At 54.7% G+C, this 16,118-nt stretch overlaps 4 protein-coding genes across 4 annotated transcripts; all 4 read right to left on the reverse strand.

Moving 5' to 3' along the window:
• Positions 1–254: 254 nt before the first annotated feature.
• TRIREDRAFT_63756 (uncharacterized protein) lies at positions 255–5,547 on the reverse strand (the record flags this gene model as incomplete). Its single annotated transcript, XM_006966386.1, has 7 exons — positions 255–686; positions 879–1,470; positions 1,530–2,327; positions 2,383–3,313; positions 3,473–4,787; positions 4,859–5,283; positions 5,379–5,547. Coding segments are annotated over 7 exons (4,662 nt in total), but the record flags the coding sequence as incomplete, so codon positions are not given.
• Positions 5,548–6,395: 848 nt separating this feature from the next.
• TRIREDRAFT_49373 (uncharacterized protein) lies at positions 6,396–8,175 on the reverse strand. Its single transcript, XM_006966387.1, has one exon. It carries the CDS (start codon positions 8,155–8,157, stop codon positions 6,571–6,573), a length of 1,587 nt encoding a protein of 528 aa, XP_006966449.1. The 5' UTR covers positions 8,158–8,175; the 3' UTR covers positions 6,396–6,570.
• Positions 8,176–8,671: 496 nt separating this feature from the next.
• TRIREDRAFT_122480 (uncharacterized protein) lies at positions 8,672–11,634 on the reverse strand (the record flags this gene model as incomplete). Its single annotated transcript, XM_006966388.1, has 2 exons — positions 8,672–11,280; positions 11,396–11,634. The coding sequence occupies 2 exons, from the start codon at positions 11,632–11,634 to the stop codon at positions 8,820–8,822; spliced, it is 2,700 nt and encodes an 899-aa protein (XP_006966450.1). The 3' UTR covers positions 8,672–8,819.
• A 2,450-nt stretch (positions 11,635–14,084) lies between these two features.
• On the reverse strand, positions 14,085–14,933 carry TRIREDRAFT_63657 (uncharacterized protein; the record flags this gene model as incomplete). Its single annotated transcript, XM_006966389.1, has 3 exons — positions 14,085–14,395; positions 14,515–14,602; positions 14,826–14,933. Coding segments are annotated over 3 exons (507 nt in total), but the record flags the coding sequence as incomplete, so codon positions are not given.
• Between the last annotated feature and the right edge of the window lie 1,185 nt (positions 14,934–16,118).

Raw genomic sequence — 16,118 nt, forward strand, 5'->3', positions numbered from 1 at the left:
CATCACGACCACACCTTGCGGAACTTTTCATCAAACTCATCCCTCAGCCGAATAAATGCTCGAAGCACTCGATACAGTCCCTTCCCCTTTGCATGACCATCAAGGCTCGCATACCCAGCGCCATCCCAGTCGTCAACACTGATGGGAGAAGAAGTTGCCTCTGCACCAGAACCGTCATCGCTCGACCCGCTGCTCGTGGTCCCAGCTTCGTTATCCGACGGGCTCTCAAACCCTTCGCAAGCCTCTTCCGCATCTTCATTACTGGCGTCCATGAGGACCGTGAGGCTGCTGATGATGGTGCTCAGCGTGCGAGAAAAATCCTTGAGGCGAAACCACACCTCACCCCGCCGGATTCCGTTGTCCCTTACCAGGACATCCAAGCTGCCGTGCTTGTAGAAATCGTAGAGATAGGCGTTGAACTCCTGGCGGGTATCATGCGGCCACATTGGTATCGTTGGGATGGCCGATTCCTCCAAGAAGACGTCTCCGCGCACCGTCTGGCACAGCTCGTGGATCGTCGTGAAGTTGTCCGTAGTTCCAGAGAGGGCAATGAAAGGGGATCTCACCATGGCCGCGGCGCCGGAGTCAGCAGACGCCCAATGAACCGGCTCATCTTGGCCAACTAATGTTTGAGTAAATGGCAGTATTCGATCCCTAGTGTTGGCCAGGTTATGGCTGACGTACGACTTCACGTAATTCTTGAAGATAGAAAGAGTTTCTTGGTTGTGTTGGATGAGCAGGCGCTCAGCTTCTTTGGGAAGAGGTGGAAGAAAGATGACAGACGATGAGGTTCGGGCAGTCTCGACATTCTTCTGATTGCGCTTGATCGGGAGCCGACAGAAGATGTGGGAGAGCACCAGCACCATTTCCAGCAAGACTCTGTCGGGGTTCGTGTCTGCGCAGAGGCGGTGGAAGTACCCGCCTCTGAGCAGAGAGTGAAAGGCAAACACTGCATTCTCCATGAAGTACAGATGGCCCACGATGCTGGCAAAGTTGATGGGGACGCCGGCAGCGGAGAGCAGATTCTGTCTCCGAAGGTACTCGATGGAAAACCGGACGTGGTGCTTGATGGACATCTCCGACTCGGGTCCTCCCAAGTAGAGGCGCGTCTGGGACAGCAGCGACCGCACCATGCTCGCTGCAAACTCGCAGTTGTCCGACCCGTGAAGTAGCGAGAAGAGCCTCAGGACAAGCGTCGTGGATATGGGGAACTGGCCGTTGAGGCCCGGCAGCCGTGCCGACATGATTTCATACACGCGCTTCCGTGGGATCTGGTTGAAGACAATGTTCCCTAGGAGATCGAAGCCTCGACGCCCGGCACGGCCCGACGCCTGTCTGAAGTTTTGGGCGGTGAGAAATACCGAGCTGCCCTGGAAGACGACCGTCTTGCAAGGCATGTTGATGCCCAGGGCCAATGTTCCAGTGGCAACGACAACCCTCAGATAACCTCTGCGGAACAACACCTCGACCCTGTGTAGGTTCTTTAGTCAGTCAGGTGCGCCAGTGTAGAGCTGTCGCAGAGTACTCACGCTTGGCGATATTCGCGGTTCAGACTGGAGTGGTGCACACCGAGACCGCGTCGAAGGGCATCGATCATCCAGTCAGCCACCTGGCCCTGTACGGGCTGAACTATGACCTCTACCTCGGAGGCTTGCATCTTGGTTGTGTCTGCGAAGCTGAACCGTTCCAATGGCTCGTCCGGATCGAAGCTTGCCCAATGGCTGATCTCGATACTCGCCACCTCTCGTAACCGCTCGTCCTGCGACATCCTTACGTCGTCTCTATTTTTGCCTCTGTTTCGCTGACGTATAATCAGAGTCTGCTGTATGCTGGCAGTCTTACGCCATGCTTCAAAGTCTTCCATCTTTTTGGCCCATTCCGGTGAGCTCTCTTTCCACTTGTCCTCAGCTACCACGAGGTTGGCAAAGATCATCTTCACAATCTGCTCACACCCATGAGTGTCATAGTGGAAGATCAGGGCAGGTAGGGCGTCATGGCTATGCAAATCGACAACCAAGTGGAATATGTTGCTCTTGTCCTGAATGGGGGCAGGATCTGGATCTTCTTCAACGGAGCGCATCTCCAACCGGTTTCGGATCTCCTGGAACACCTTGTCTGGGCTCTCCATGATGCGTCGAAGAGCTTGTTTGAGATCTGCCTCCCATCGAATAACGTCTGCCTTTGAGATGATTTCCGGGAGGCAAGTAGAGAGATCCGGTACGCCAAATTTGGCGGCGTCTTCCTTCGACAAGACCTCCATCATCGTTCTCCATAGGCTTAGACAGTCTCTTGCCTCCAGAGAAAGATCATCAAGCGCTGTGCGAGCCCTGGAACATTGTTAGCTCGGATATTCAGTCCTAAGATGATGAGTGCTATACACACCTGTCAGTGAGAGCTGCAACTGGGTGAACAAATTCAAATTCGGGACATGCTCTGTCACCTTCGTCCAACCCAGGCACCGGAAGCGCCTTGTTGCGACGAAGCCCCTGGAACGGTTTACGCCCCTGTGGTGTATAAATGAACTTGCGGAGATCAGAATACCGAGTGGTGTGCACCACTGTGTCTAGCTTGAGCCCCTTGCTTCTCTGAACCTGTGAGAGCCATTCCTGAAAGGGGCCAGGGTTGCCAATGGTCGCCGAGAGGGCAATGACAGGGCACGGAGCTGCTAGAAGCAACTGCTCCCAGATGATGCCATCGTCGTCTTGACCAATGCAGTGCACCTCGTCGAATATGATTCTCTTGATACGCTTTGACCAGGCATTTGGCCCTTTGGCGTTTGTTGGCGCGAGCAAGAGGATCTGCAGTATATGCGGGACCGTGACCAAGATCTGGCATCCAGTCGGGCTCTGCACTCTGTAGTCGCGAGTATATATAGCCCAGACGGATTTTCCATCTTGTTTGTAGCTCTTGGTATAGCGGGCTGCAACCTCAGCGGCAATCTGGTTGACCAAGGCCTTGGTCGGAGCGACGTACACCAACACACCGTCGTCGCTCTCCTCGAGCACTTTCTTCATGGCGTAGAAGGAGATGAATGTCTTTCCCGCAGACGTCGGAGCTATGACAAGCAGGCTGTTGTTGGCATCGATGGAGTTCAGCACTTTGATTTGCCAGGCGTCAGGATCAAAGGGCACCCGCGTATCCGGCTGGGAGTCGAATCGTCGGTCCATGTAAGGGGCAGCAAACTCGAGCTGCACTTGCTGGAAGTTTGCCATGGTCTTTTTCATGTCTTTTAAAGCACCGTAGTCAAACTCGAACGACATCTTGTGTGTTTGACTACCTATGGCAATCGGAAGGTCTGGAATCTCAAGGCACACTGTCAGCTTCTGAATTGCCCGGGCCACAGCCTTGGATACCCCAATCGCCGGGAGCTCTTGGAGCCATCTCCAGATGAGAGCAATGAGGTAAGATCCTGGGACCTTACAGTTAGCATGCTCTTACACAGGGTATTGGAGCTATCTCAATGTGTTCTCACCGGCTCTTGTGTTGGCATCTGTCCGTGCCTTTGCCCACAACTTCCCGAGAAGGTGGCACAAATAAAGATGGACTTCTGATCCAAGAGCGACATGGTCGACTTTGGATCGGTCGTTCAGGAATCTCAGAGCTTTCAGATAGCGGGCTATCAGAGAAGGTTCTTTCTCAATCTCGCGGCACGTATCGGCCCACAGCGTGACTGTGCTATCCCGCTTGTCGGATGCTTTTCGCTCCTGAACCTCTTGCGCGGCTCTGAGAGCCCTCTCCCTGCCACCCGGCTTGTTTGCGGGGCGTCCTGGCTTCTTGAATTGATGCTGGGGTCGGCTATTTGTGCTGTTACTGCTGCTCTCTGTCGAGGACTTCTTGTTCCTCGAAGCATGCGTTGCCGCAGCCTTCTTCACGACGATGGATTCAGGCTCAATGAGCTTGCCTCTTGCATTGGTAAGGCTCGCCGAGTAGGCCACGATGTCGGCCACACGTTTCTGAATTCTCCTTCTTGCAAAGAATCCGAGTTTCTGCGGCTTGTTAGGCGGCAGTAATAGCTTGGTGTTGTGCCAATGGTGAAGGTCCTCAAACACTGATTGTGCGGATGTGTCCTGCGTGTCTTGGGTCACTTTCAACCTGATATCATTCAGAAACGCATCCAGGACAGGGTGGCTAAAGGGCAGAGCCGACACTTGTGACTTGTCTAGATGATCCGGGAGAGTTTCGGTCGGGATGTCCACCAGCTTGGGGAGGCTTTCGGGGAACTGTCGGCCTGTTGCTGCGCGGAAAGCCGACCAAAGATGTTGCCATGATTGGATGATTTGGTCAGGAAGCCCCTGACGGGATCGGAGAGAGTCGAGCGTAAAATGAAACAAAGAACCATCAATAGCATCATATAGATCCCAGGTACATTCGGCAGTATTGATGCTTGTTATCCACTCGTCCTTCTCCATCAACAGCAACGACGCTTCGGTAATTCCACGCAACAGATTCTGATGCTCGGGTGCTGGGTTGGAGCGACGGGCACCAACCCAGTGCTGCCGCTCAAGCAGGGTACAGTGCTTGAGGACTGCAAGATGGAGGAGGAAAGCCTGTATGCCCTCTTGTAGTTGATTCAGATCCGCGAAAGCGCTCCCCGGTGAGTTGGCGAGGTTTAGACAGGCTGTGATTCCCAAGCGTTCTCTAGCAGTGAGATCCTGAGGCACGACAAGCCTAGGCTGGATACATAGATCCATTCCGTCGAAGGATGAAGTATACGGCGAATCAAACTCCAATTTGGCGTCAATTGGCTGCACTTCCTTGGGTAATATGCTCAGCAAAGGCGCGTATGCCTATGTAAGAGGATGGACTGTCAGTTTGATGCTCGCAATAGAAGGAGGAGGTATGTTTCCAAGCCACGTACCTTTGAACTCTTCCATTCGAGAGCATTGATGATGGCTACATTTTTGCCACGCCTCATAAAAGAGCAAATCAGATTCCGGAATACGATTGTGTCTTTGACATCTTCCGATTCAACGCCATCGTGACATAGAACAAAGTGAATTGGCAAGCCCTCGAGATACTCGCGGAATTCCCGGCAGTCGACAGACTCAAACTCCAACACGGCTGCCCTTGCACCGTTCCTCGCGTTTTCCTCAGCATGTCTCTGCAGATGCTTGATGATGACGGTTCGTGCGTATTGGTATTTGTATTCGAATCCAGAGAGATGAGGCACGCAAAGGTTCCTCAGGTCTCGGAAGAAGACGACGTCAAAATCGCAGCCCCTCTTTTGCAGATTGCTGAGAAATCTCTCCACGACGTACACAGCATGAAGCAACTGAAATCCATCTATAAACTGTTAGCTGGGGGCTGTCTTCGAGTCGATGAGTATTTAGTCGAGTTGGTATGAGGGGATGCTTCCGTGTCTAGCTCTATCTGCCTACCTTGGAAGTCCGGCGGAGATTCTTCGAGACAATGCCGCATCAAAGACTCTCCATGAATGAGAAACGGCTCCTTGCCGGCAATGTCACCGATGAGGTCGACTCGAGGAGCCCATAGATTGGCGTACCAGGAGGGAAGATCCTCCTCCTCCTTGGCATGTTGAGAGGCCATTACTGCAATGGCAAGACAAGCTTGGCAACGCGGAAAACCAGCCGTTTGTGGCTTCCTAAGAGATACAGAAACTTGGAGGAAATTGAAACGAAAAAAAAATAGAGAAACTGGCGATGGATTGAAAAGCTCGGCGCTCCCTGGCGAAGCCCGAATTGGATCGGGGGTTGGTTATCTAACTTGGAAGAAAGCGACGCTCAACCAGTGAAGAAGGAAAACAAAGCCTTTTTCTCAGATTTAGTGACCACGAGGAAAGTAATTGCTCTTGAGAATGATGCGACCCAAAGCAACCGCATCGGAAGCGAGTAGAGCTTTTGTAGTCGAGTCACCAACAAGCGGGAGGCCTACAACCACTGCAACTGCCAGCCAAGTGGCAACGGCATGTAATCCGTACCATGCATATGAACCCCCTCATTTTACTCACAAGTCCTGTATGCAAATATCTACAAGAGCGCGAAATTGATTGGCTACATGTCATCATGTGATATGGAGGCGTTCAGTGGGAGGCCGCGCGATGCTGAGTGGTCAAAGATGCATTCACTTACTTACACCTCTTGTCGAGTTCATTGGTGGCCCGGCTTGGGCATTGTTTACGATCGGCCTTGAAGAATTACTCCGTAGAAGTGCAATATAGGATTCAGCCGCGATACAAAGAACAGAAAAGCGGTGCCGTTCCGTTTCTGGCAACATGCATCTGACAACGCATATAGTTACACAAGTTGAAGCATTCATATATATCTGAACGCCGAAATATGTCAGCATGTGTGCTAATATATTCATGCAAGGCAAAACCGGACAAGGCAAGATGAGATGCAATCATATCAGTTAACACTCTATTATTGATCTCTAATCGAGTGTGCAGTCGTCAAGACAATGTACACAAGAGAGAATCCCCCAAAGTCTCTTACAAACGGGGGAATACGAAGCCATGAAAGATGCCGCCCAAACGCCAAACTTGTCCCAAATGCTCCCACGCCCTTTTTCTCTCTTCTTCTCCTCACCTCAAGCAGCAGCACACAAGTCCCGTTATACCGCGCTCATCATCAGGCTCTCCAGCATGCCTCCGCTCTGACAGGCCAACTGCGCCCTCTCGACCTCGACCTTGACCCTCCTGTGCAACGTCTTGAACCCCTGAAGCAGCTCCGCCGAAGCGCCAGCGTATTCCGAATACAGATCCAGCAGGTGAATGCCAACCTCCACGCAGACGCTCACGTACCGCGGGTCGCAAATGTGTCCGCATACCCACTTGAGCACGGGCTGCACGCTCTGCTCGTCGCGGTTCTCCAGCGCATCCCGCATGGCGCTGCGGTGACGGAGCGCGAGCAGCAGGGTGAGGACGTTGAGGGGTGCGTATTCGGGCGAGGTGCGGTCGACGACTTGGTCAAGGGCCTTGGCGTAGCGGGCGTGGCGGAGGTCGGCTTGCCATGGTCTTTCCTTCTTCCTCGTGACGCGGCCTTCGTTCGCAATGACAACGTCGGCGCCTTCGCCGAGCATATCAAGGCGCTTGGAGGCCTCGATGCGGCGCTTGCGCTTCTGCTTCTTGGCGTCGAGGGAGTCGATGGTTCCGGCAACGAGGGCTTCCATCTCCTTCTCGCGCTCGCGCTGCTTCGTGGCTTCGGCGCCCGTCATGCGCGTGCGGATGCTGAGCACGCCAGACTGCATGCCGACGGCGAGATGGCGATCGTCAGCCCCGGAGGCATCGCCTGAGGGGATGACGCAGACAGAGAGAATGGGGGCCTGGTATTTGAAGCTGTTGACAACGTTCCATCCAGTCGTCTCAAACATCTTGACGTGGCCTTCCAAGCTGCCGGTGACGAGGCGGCGGCCACCAGAGGCCAGGCTCATGGACGTGACCGTCTTTTGGTGGTTGGTAATGAGATGTAGCGGTCGCGCGGCAACGAGGTCGAGCACGCTGACGGCGTTTCCGGCAGCGGCCAGGACCGTCGTCCCCGTAGGCAGGGGAAGGACGCTCTCGACGGGGGCGGCGTGCTTGAATGTCATGACGGCGGCATTGTTGCCCGTTCGCGGATCCCACAGCTTAACGGTCGAATCGTAACTTCCCGACACCACCATGTTGGCCATGGTGCCCGGCATGAAGCTTCCAGCCCTCACATAGTCCGTGTGGCCCACAAACGTGCTCGTCGGCTCGCTGCTCGGCAGATCCCACAGCCTGACCGTCCTGTCGTCGCTCGTGCTCAGCACCGTCGTCAGCTCCACGGGCGAGAACTTGGTCGTCCACACGGGCTGCTTGTGATCGAGCCATGTCCGCAGAATAGCCCTAGAGTTCACGTCAAACACTTGTATCCTTCCCGTGTCGTCGCCCGCCACCAGCACGCGCCCGTCCTTGCGAATCTCGCCGCTGCGCGCCACATCTGTGAAGCGTGTGATTGTCTTGAGCAGCTTGCGGCTGCGAATCGAGTAGATCTGCACGCGGGTGCCCGTCGTCACGGCAAAGGAGTCATTGCTGCTCGACACGTGCGTCACCGGAAAGTTGGTCGGCGACGGGATGAGGAGTTGGTTCTTGAATGACTTCCAGTATTTCTGCTCTGCGGTCAAGGGCGCGGGGCCCGATGCCAGCTTGACCCTCGGCAGGGGCGCCACTTGTGTTGCCATTGTGCTTCGTCGCTTCGACTAGTCGGTTGGTTTCAAGCCAAAGCTCTGAGATGTTTTCTTCTGGTATTGAGGTGTGTTGAATTGGCAATTGGGTTCTGTCCTCGCTCCCAGAGACGGGCTATGTGACGATCCAAGCAGTTCGTGCAGTGTGAGGTTGGCAGGCTAAGTTGGATATTTTTTTTTGTTGGCGATAAGCAAAAGTCGATAAGATCGAACTGCGGAAACTTTACCGCAGGGACAGCAGCGCTATACTATTCATAGACTAGTGTACACTAGCGCACACGATGGCAAGGGGAAAATTCCGTCCCTGCATCATCGCTTCTTGTCTGTCAAGCACGGCATCACATCATCATACAGCCATATCATTCATAGTTTTGCATTCGTTTCTAAATCTACTACCACGTCACGTCATATATCAAATGAAAACCGTTGCTAGCATCATGGAAAAGAAAGGAAAAGGCGACACAAGGAGAGCAATATAAGAAAATGAAAAAAAAAAAGAAGAAGAGGCAAACAGGGATACGGAAAGGGAAACGAGGGAAAGAATGATTTTCATGGTTCCAAACTTTCCAAAGACGCCGCCCATTATCCTTCCCAATACCGATTTATACATGCCTCATCAATATTCGTACAAAACAGAGTTACACTGCATCATGAGAGTTTCAATAACCGCCTCGGCGCCTGGAACGGCCGGTGCCGATATCAATCTTTTGCATCTCCTGGATCAGAGCCATGTCTTCGGCCCCTCCATTGGCGCCGCTCATAACGGGCAGTGGCACTTTGGCCGGGATTGGAGGGCCTTGGTTAGCGACGCTGTAGTGAGGTGCATAGTTGTCGGTTGGGTGGTCCCACGCGCCAGCGCGTGATCGAGTAGAACTGTAATGATTCGTCCTGTCATGGAAGTTGTCTGGCGCAATAGGCGCGGGAGGGTTTGGAACCGCCGTCGTCGGCGGCATGGAGTGGCGAGTCTTCTTCTGCAGACGCTGGCGCCCGCCTTGCACCGGCGGAGCACGCGGTCCCTCCGTGTAACCGTAGGCGGTGGACGGCACCATGGCCTGCGAGGTCCTTGCCATGCTAATGCGGAGGGGCCTCCGGCCGCTAGGCGGCATCGGCTGTGCTCCAGATAGAGCCGGCCTGGTTCGAGTCGGCGAAGGCTCTGGCGAGGGTTTGGTCTCTGGCTCGGGAGCCCAGGACTCTTCAGGTAGATGATCCGATGGGTCAATCTCCCTGCCGTCGTGCGTGACAATCTTGGAAGGCGAGTCGGACGGGTCGAGCCCGGGAGATGCATCTCTAGAAGATATGCCAGGGTTGAAGGCGTCGTAGGAGTCTGGGCTGAAGGGAATGTCCGAGTGCCTCCTATTGTCAGAAGAGCGAGGTGCAGGGCTGACCGACTTGCGTCGGATTCTATGTTGGGGGTTAGGGGAAGCATCTCGATATCCCTGCGCATGCGGGTCAGGCCCACTGGCATATGTACCCGATCTTCGCTTGTCGTATGATTCGTATGCTTGCGGCGAAGCGCCGTAGGCCGGCTCGTGCGAAGGCGGTGGCGGCTCGCTCCTATGGCGGTCTCGAGTAGAAACGCTGACGATTTGATTGGTCTGATAGCTGTATCGGCCGTCTTGGTGTTGTTCCCCATATGCTCTGTTAGACATCTCTTGAACCAAGTTGGGATCTACGCCAGGAGCCAAGGAAGGGGGTAGTCCTGGAAGCCCGTAGCTCGGAGAGCTCTGGATGTAGGTGGTCTCGTGCTCTCGCTGTTGGGTAGAGCGCTGGCTTTGGCTGCCGTAGGAGTACTGCGCCATCTGCTCCGGACTCTCGGTATAATCCCTAGTCGACAGAGGTGACACCGAGTTTTGGTTCCGAGGCTGCTCCTGATAAGACGGATATGGACCCGGGGATTGGCTCATGAACCCAGGAGATGCACCTCCTGGAGAGCGACTGAGGCCTGTCGACACTGGAATGGGACCGGCATCGTACACCACCTCGTCTAGGGGAGGGATGCTGCGGCGAGGCCTGCTTCGCATGGAGCCTGGGGGCGACTCCGGCACGTCCTCCACGGTGGGTTGCATGGAGCGATGCTGAGAGTCGAGAGAGTCGTAGGAATTGTGCGGCTCGTACGCGATGGCTTTCTGCATGGGGGGTGGAGCGGCCATGGTCGGATCGTAGGCCCGAAACTGCGGGCGGCCAGGGTAGTTTGATGTGGTGTTTCTATGAGCCTCGTTTTTCAAAACGTCAGATCTCATTGACGCAGGCGGAGTGACCCTCTGAGGCGACGCCTCGTCACTTCTCCGTGGCAGACCCTCCTGGCTGGTGCTGTGCCGCGATCGGTGAGCCGGCGGTGGCGGAGCGGCCTGTCGAGGAGCCCCCTGGGGAGGATAGGGCGCGGGATCGTCCATTGGGGTCATCATGTCGTAGGTGTCGCCCGCGAGCGAATAGGTGCTCCCTCGGGGGTCAAACTGCTCATAGGGCGAGACGGGTATCTTCTGGCTGAAGCGGCTCTCTCTCTCGTGCGAGTCCTGTCGTGTCGGGCGTGGCTGGCGAGGTCCCTCGACACGGCCGGAACCAGAATGGCCATGGCCGCTGGGCGAGTGTGAAAGAAAGTAGTCTCCATGGCGCGAGCGAGTGCTTCCCTGTGGCGGAGTGCCGTACTCGGTGGTTTCGTTGAGTGAGCTGGTGGAGTTGTATGGTGAGTGATGGATGGATTTCCCGATATGCCGGGGTGGTGTCTGGTGATAGTCTGGCGGGGTTTGAGATGAGATGTTTGCAGTGACCTCACCGGTGACGGGATCGGTCGGCAGAGGACGTCTTTTCACAATGTCCTTGCGCTTTGGCGACGAGTTCTCGAGCTCGCCGCCCATGGATTGCCTAGACCTGGCAGCGGGCTTTTCGGGCTTGGGCCGGCTGTCGTAAAAGGTGATTTCCAGTCGAATTTCCCCCGCATACTTGCCTCGACAGGTGAGGGTCTGCCACACGTCATTCTGGCCGCCTCCAGCAATGATGATGCCCTTGAGATCGATCCACGCCTCTCCAATGAGGTCGGTTTTCTTGTCGTCTGTGAAGACGGAGACCTTGAGCTGGTAGTAGTCGGCTGAATCATGCACTGTGAAGCGAAGCTCTTGGTCCCTGCACGAGTCGAAAAGAAAGAAAAAGGATAGGTCCAGGTCAGTCGCTTGCTCTCAATATTTGTCTCACCACCAAGTTCCATGACGGGATCCGACGGAAAACAGAACGGGCTTACCATTTGGGCGTCTGGCCGCCTCTGACATCCGTGGCCGTCTTCTTGGCCTCCTTGCCCAGCCTGGCGGCGCAGTAGGGGTCCTGCTTGCCAATGGTCTTGCGGTTGGGCAAGTTCTTTGCGCGGTCGACAATGGCAACGAGGGTGCCAATGACTGGGCCGTCGACCGACATGTCGGCAAACAGGCCTGCGGTGTGCGGGCCGTTGATGGCGAATGATTTGGACGCCGTGGACAGGGCCATGGTTGGCTGGAACAGGCTCGCAAGAGCGTTGCCTCGGCCGGTTTTTGAAGGTAGGAGATGGGAGACCTCCATGCTGCGGGACGCTGGGATGCTGTTGCTTTTGTTTACATCGGCAGATCTCGAGGTCTTGGTATGGATGGTATGCTAGCGTCTGGCGATCAGCGGCTCGTCGTAATTGGACGCCACCATTAAGCTTTGCAGACGTGAGAAAGGCTGTGCCGGCGATGACGACGAATCAGACCTAATAATAGCCGCCGAGGGAGTCACGGAGATGAAAGAAGAGAAAGTATACAGCATCAATCTGATGCCCACGGATACGGCAGCGCAAGAGGTTAAAAGAGAATGGAAACTTGGAAGAGAGGGGAGGAGAGGAGAGGAGAGAGAGAGGGCGTGGAGGGTGTGGAGAGGTAGGTAATGCTTCTTGCTGGGCGTCCCGCACGAGCTGGAGCCCCAAGGGAAGCACGGATCCTGCCACAGCAGTGCTCCATGCCATGCATCTGCCCTTCCAGGGAGCTCCCTCTGGGCCCCAGCGCCTTGTTCCAGCGGCCGTAGCGCTGTGGCGGGTGCTGGGCTGCAGTCTAGGTAGCGCACCGCCAGGCGGCTGCAGCAGTGCTGTGCGTCCTAGCATTACAGCCCAGGTCTGGTGCGAGGCTGGGGGGGGAGAGAGGGGCCGTGGAAACTCGGTGGACGGAACTTTGAAGTTCTTCTTCCAAGGAACTGAACGGGCCTCGATGCAAGCATCGGGAGGTAATGCCGATACTTTGGGCGTTTCCACCCTTTCCACGATGATCCAAAAGTTACATGTCTTGAGCCAACTCGCATTTATCCTTGGATCCGTCACAAGAGAGAGCGACCCTTGGCGGGTTTCAGGGCTGGAGATGCGGGCACCTTGTCCATGGATTGCTTGATACGGCGCGCTGCAGCAACGCCCGCCCTTTCGAACCCGCCATCAATCCCTTTGTTGATGATGCCCTTTGGGTGGCTGGTTCGAAATCGGGGTGGCTGGAGCGGCTGCTACTACTACTACTGCAAGGGCCGCAGCGGGCATCTGCCCAGCCTGGAGCGCTGACTGGCCGCGAGCCTCTCTTTCGAGGTTGTCGTCCAGCGGTCTAGTGGCCCGCGATCAATGCCCAAGTCTGCCTCAGCCCCGCCTGGGTCTCATCGCGCTGGGATCTTGCAGGGAAGAGGCGGTGCCCTGTCAACGGAAGCCTGTTGTATTGTATTGTGTTGTGTTGTGCTGTGTTGTGTTGTGTTGCGTTGCTCAGCTAAAAAGAGCTGCTTCCGTCAATGTAAACAACCCGCCAGAGGGAACCTGGAACAAAGAAACGGGAGCGGTTGAATCACTGGTGCATGACGATCGATCGGGCTCCCTGCATTGCTGGAATGCACATGGCCATCTCTCTGGACCGTCTCAGCCGCTGCCCACGCGTTTCTGCAGCGACTCGTGCTGGCTGGCTTTCTCCATGTGCTGCAGTTTCAGCTGAATGCACGTTTGCTCATGGACGGGACATGCTAACATCAATGACTAGGACCTGGCCGTAGCATTGTATGTACATCAAATATCATCTCCTCCAGTCGTCTCCATGGACAGCCCCCGAGACCCAGAACTTATTACAGGCATCAATCACCTCGAATTCTTGCATCACCGCCATCTCTCTCTTTTCTTCCGACACCATTCATGCCTGCAGCCCTGCTCCATACCAACTGAATCGACAAACAAGCAACACCACGGATCCTTGCCTGCTCCCCCAAGCCCAGCCAGCTGACGTCGCCCTACCACCCACCCAGTCGTTCAAGGCCATCGAATCAGATCCGTCTGCGCCCACGACGTGTGGGAATTGCTGCGGCAGTCTCTCCGAGCCGCGCATCTCAGGAGGCGTCAGCAGCGGGTACTGGCAGCCCTTTTGGAGCTTGTTCGACTTGCGCTTCTTTGTCATTTCCTCTCTCCCCCTCCACACCACATCCCTGCCTTGTGTACTATGTAGTAGTACTCCGTATTTGTGCCCAATATTGGCGTCTACGGATGGCGCATCAGGATATAACTTTCGTGACCCAAACGGACACTCTCCGTGCGTGTGTTCCGTGACGAATATTCGCGTCTATAGGTACCTAGATGTAATAGACGGTGTGGTCCGTATCATATATGATGGGGAGGGAGAAGCGGAACTGGCGGTCACTGTTTCGCTTACATCCGATGGGCTCGAATTCTTGTTTTGCGTTCTACAAGTGGGATCTCGCATAGCTCGACGAGATATCGGTAAGATGATGAGTAGCGAGCAAAGTACGGATAGGACTTCAACATTGCACATCTGTAAGAACACACACACCAATATTACATGTAGCCATGTCGTCAAGGCATGCCAATGGTCGACAATTGTTTCACTCGCACAGTACTGTAGGCCATCGATGTCTTCCATTCATAGGTAGGTCATCTTCATTCAGCTCATCTATCACCAGTCACAGCCCTTTGCCAACAGGTCGGCGAGGTGCTCGAGGTGCTTCTTATCCGTCTCATCGAATCCGTTCAGCTCGGCGCAGTCGACGTCGATGATTGCGACGAGCTTGTCGCCCGATACAATGGGCACCACGATCTCGCTCTTGCTCTCGCTGTCGCACGCAATGTGGCCGGGGAACTTTTCGACGTCGTCAACGAGTTGCGTAGTCTTGGTGGCCGCAGCAGCACCGCACACGCCTCGGCCAAACGGGATCGTCTGGCAGGCAACTTTGCCTTGGAACGGTCCCAGAATGAGCTGATCCTTGGCTGAGGGATCGAGCACGTAGAAGCCTAGAGGGAAGCAAACATAAGCATAACACCCTTTGGTCCCTTCGTCTCGAAGAGTTTTGTGTCTCTCAATTGGGAGTTGTTGTTTGCCAACTTACCTGCCCAGTTCACTTGGTTGCTCGGGGCGGGAAGGGACTTGTAGGCATGCCACAGCAGCGAAGCCGCGTTGGAGAGGTTGCTAGCCGCCTCGCGTCAACACAAGTCATGATCATATCAAATTCATACCTCCAGCTGCGAGGATCCGGCCTCGCTCGGCGGATGAATATGGAGTCGACGCCCATCACCTACCAGACCTGGTCATCGCCAGCCGGGGGGAGCCGCATGTTAGTCCTTGAGTCGTATTACATACATGTTGCCCGCCGAGACGCGGTGAGGAGAGAGGGACAAGAAAGGAGATGGATATACGAACCCAGTTGCGCTGACCGTAAAACAGCCCTTCGGCCTGCAGCAGCACCTGCTCATAGGCATCATCCTTGGTGACGCCCTCGGCAAAGTTGGACGCATCGGCGTGGACCTGCAGCTTTCAGGTGAGCACAACGGCCAGTGTTGAGAACTTTGTGACTAGTCTCCCTGAACGAACCATGGCTCCTTTTTTTCTTCTCTTTGTCTTCTATGTGTTGTTGTCTGTGTTCCTTGTTTGTCTCCTTTCTTATTACCCCTGGCGAGCAAAAAAAGAATGCGTCAGAACTTTCTTTGTTTCTTGGCGTCAATCGATCTCCTTTTGATTCCCACAGATCGGCAACGGCGATGCTTGTTTTTTTCACTTGTCTCCTTGATCGCGATGCGGATTTTCAGAAGCCGCCTTTTCCCTCGAAGATTGTGTGAGCTGAGCGATTAGTCACCGCAAAGTTCGAGATGGGACGGAGCCCGCTAAGCAAGACACGGCAACGGCGAGTCAGTGGGGGGGCCATTGACGCCATCGGGGGCAAGGTGGAGGTTGTTGAAGATGCCATTAGTATGTGTGTTCATAGTACTGTAGTAGCAAGGTATAGGTAGCTTGCAAGTTGAGCCTCTTCTTCGTCACTCCCCAGACGTAGCCGGGTTGTGTATCTCGATAATGGACTGCCGGCAGACGCCATCGAGCTACTGTAACAACAACAAGATCCGACAAGGCCTAGTCTAGTACACAATCGGCACTGCACATCTTGACATGAATGCTCCCTTGATAGTGATTGAACCAGCCCCCTAGTCGACAGAATCATTGGGGAGCAACTCTCGTCTCCTTGGTGCGGTGTGCAAGGGCCCGCTTCGTTTGGAGCAGCACGACTGCATCATAAATGACAGAATAGAAAAGCCGAGCATCCACGGAAAGTCTGGCCGAGATGCGAATTTGCTGTTCTAGAATACATGTACGCATTGGTCGCGCAGATTGATACAATGTGCTCCGTCTGCAATTTTCCGTAGCAATGTCGATGACCTCTATCTATAGGGTAGATGTAAGAGTTGAGAAGCCAGAACAGGAGCTTGTTCGCATGCAATCAGCAGAGTCATCCTGCGAAGGTAGTCATTCGAACTTGGGTCTATAGATGTATCACGTAATAAGATTTTTGCAACGGGGTATAATGAAGAGTCGTGATAATATATCTTCATGTCTTACAACTCGAGAACCAGCGAGCATGATGAGACGAGGCTGTAATAATATCCTGAGGCTCGCGTCCAAAAGTTGGCGGTCTTATTACTCAGACCAATTGGATCCCAGGTC

Source organism: Trichoderma reesei (assembly GCF_000167675.1).
Source record: "Trichoderma reesei QM6a unplaced genomic scaffold TRIREscaffold_12, whole genome shotgun sequence".
Lineage (NCBI taxonomy): Eukaryota > Fungi > Ascomycota > Sordariomycetes > Hypocreales > Hypocreaceae > Trichoderma > Trichoderma reesei.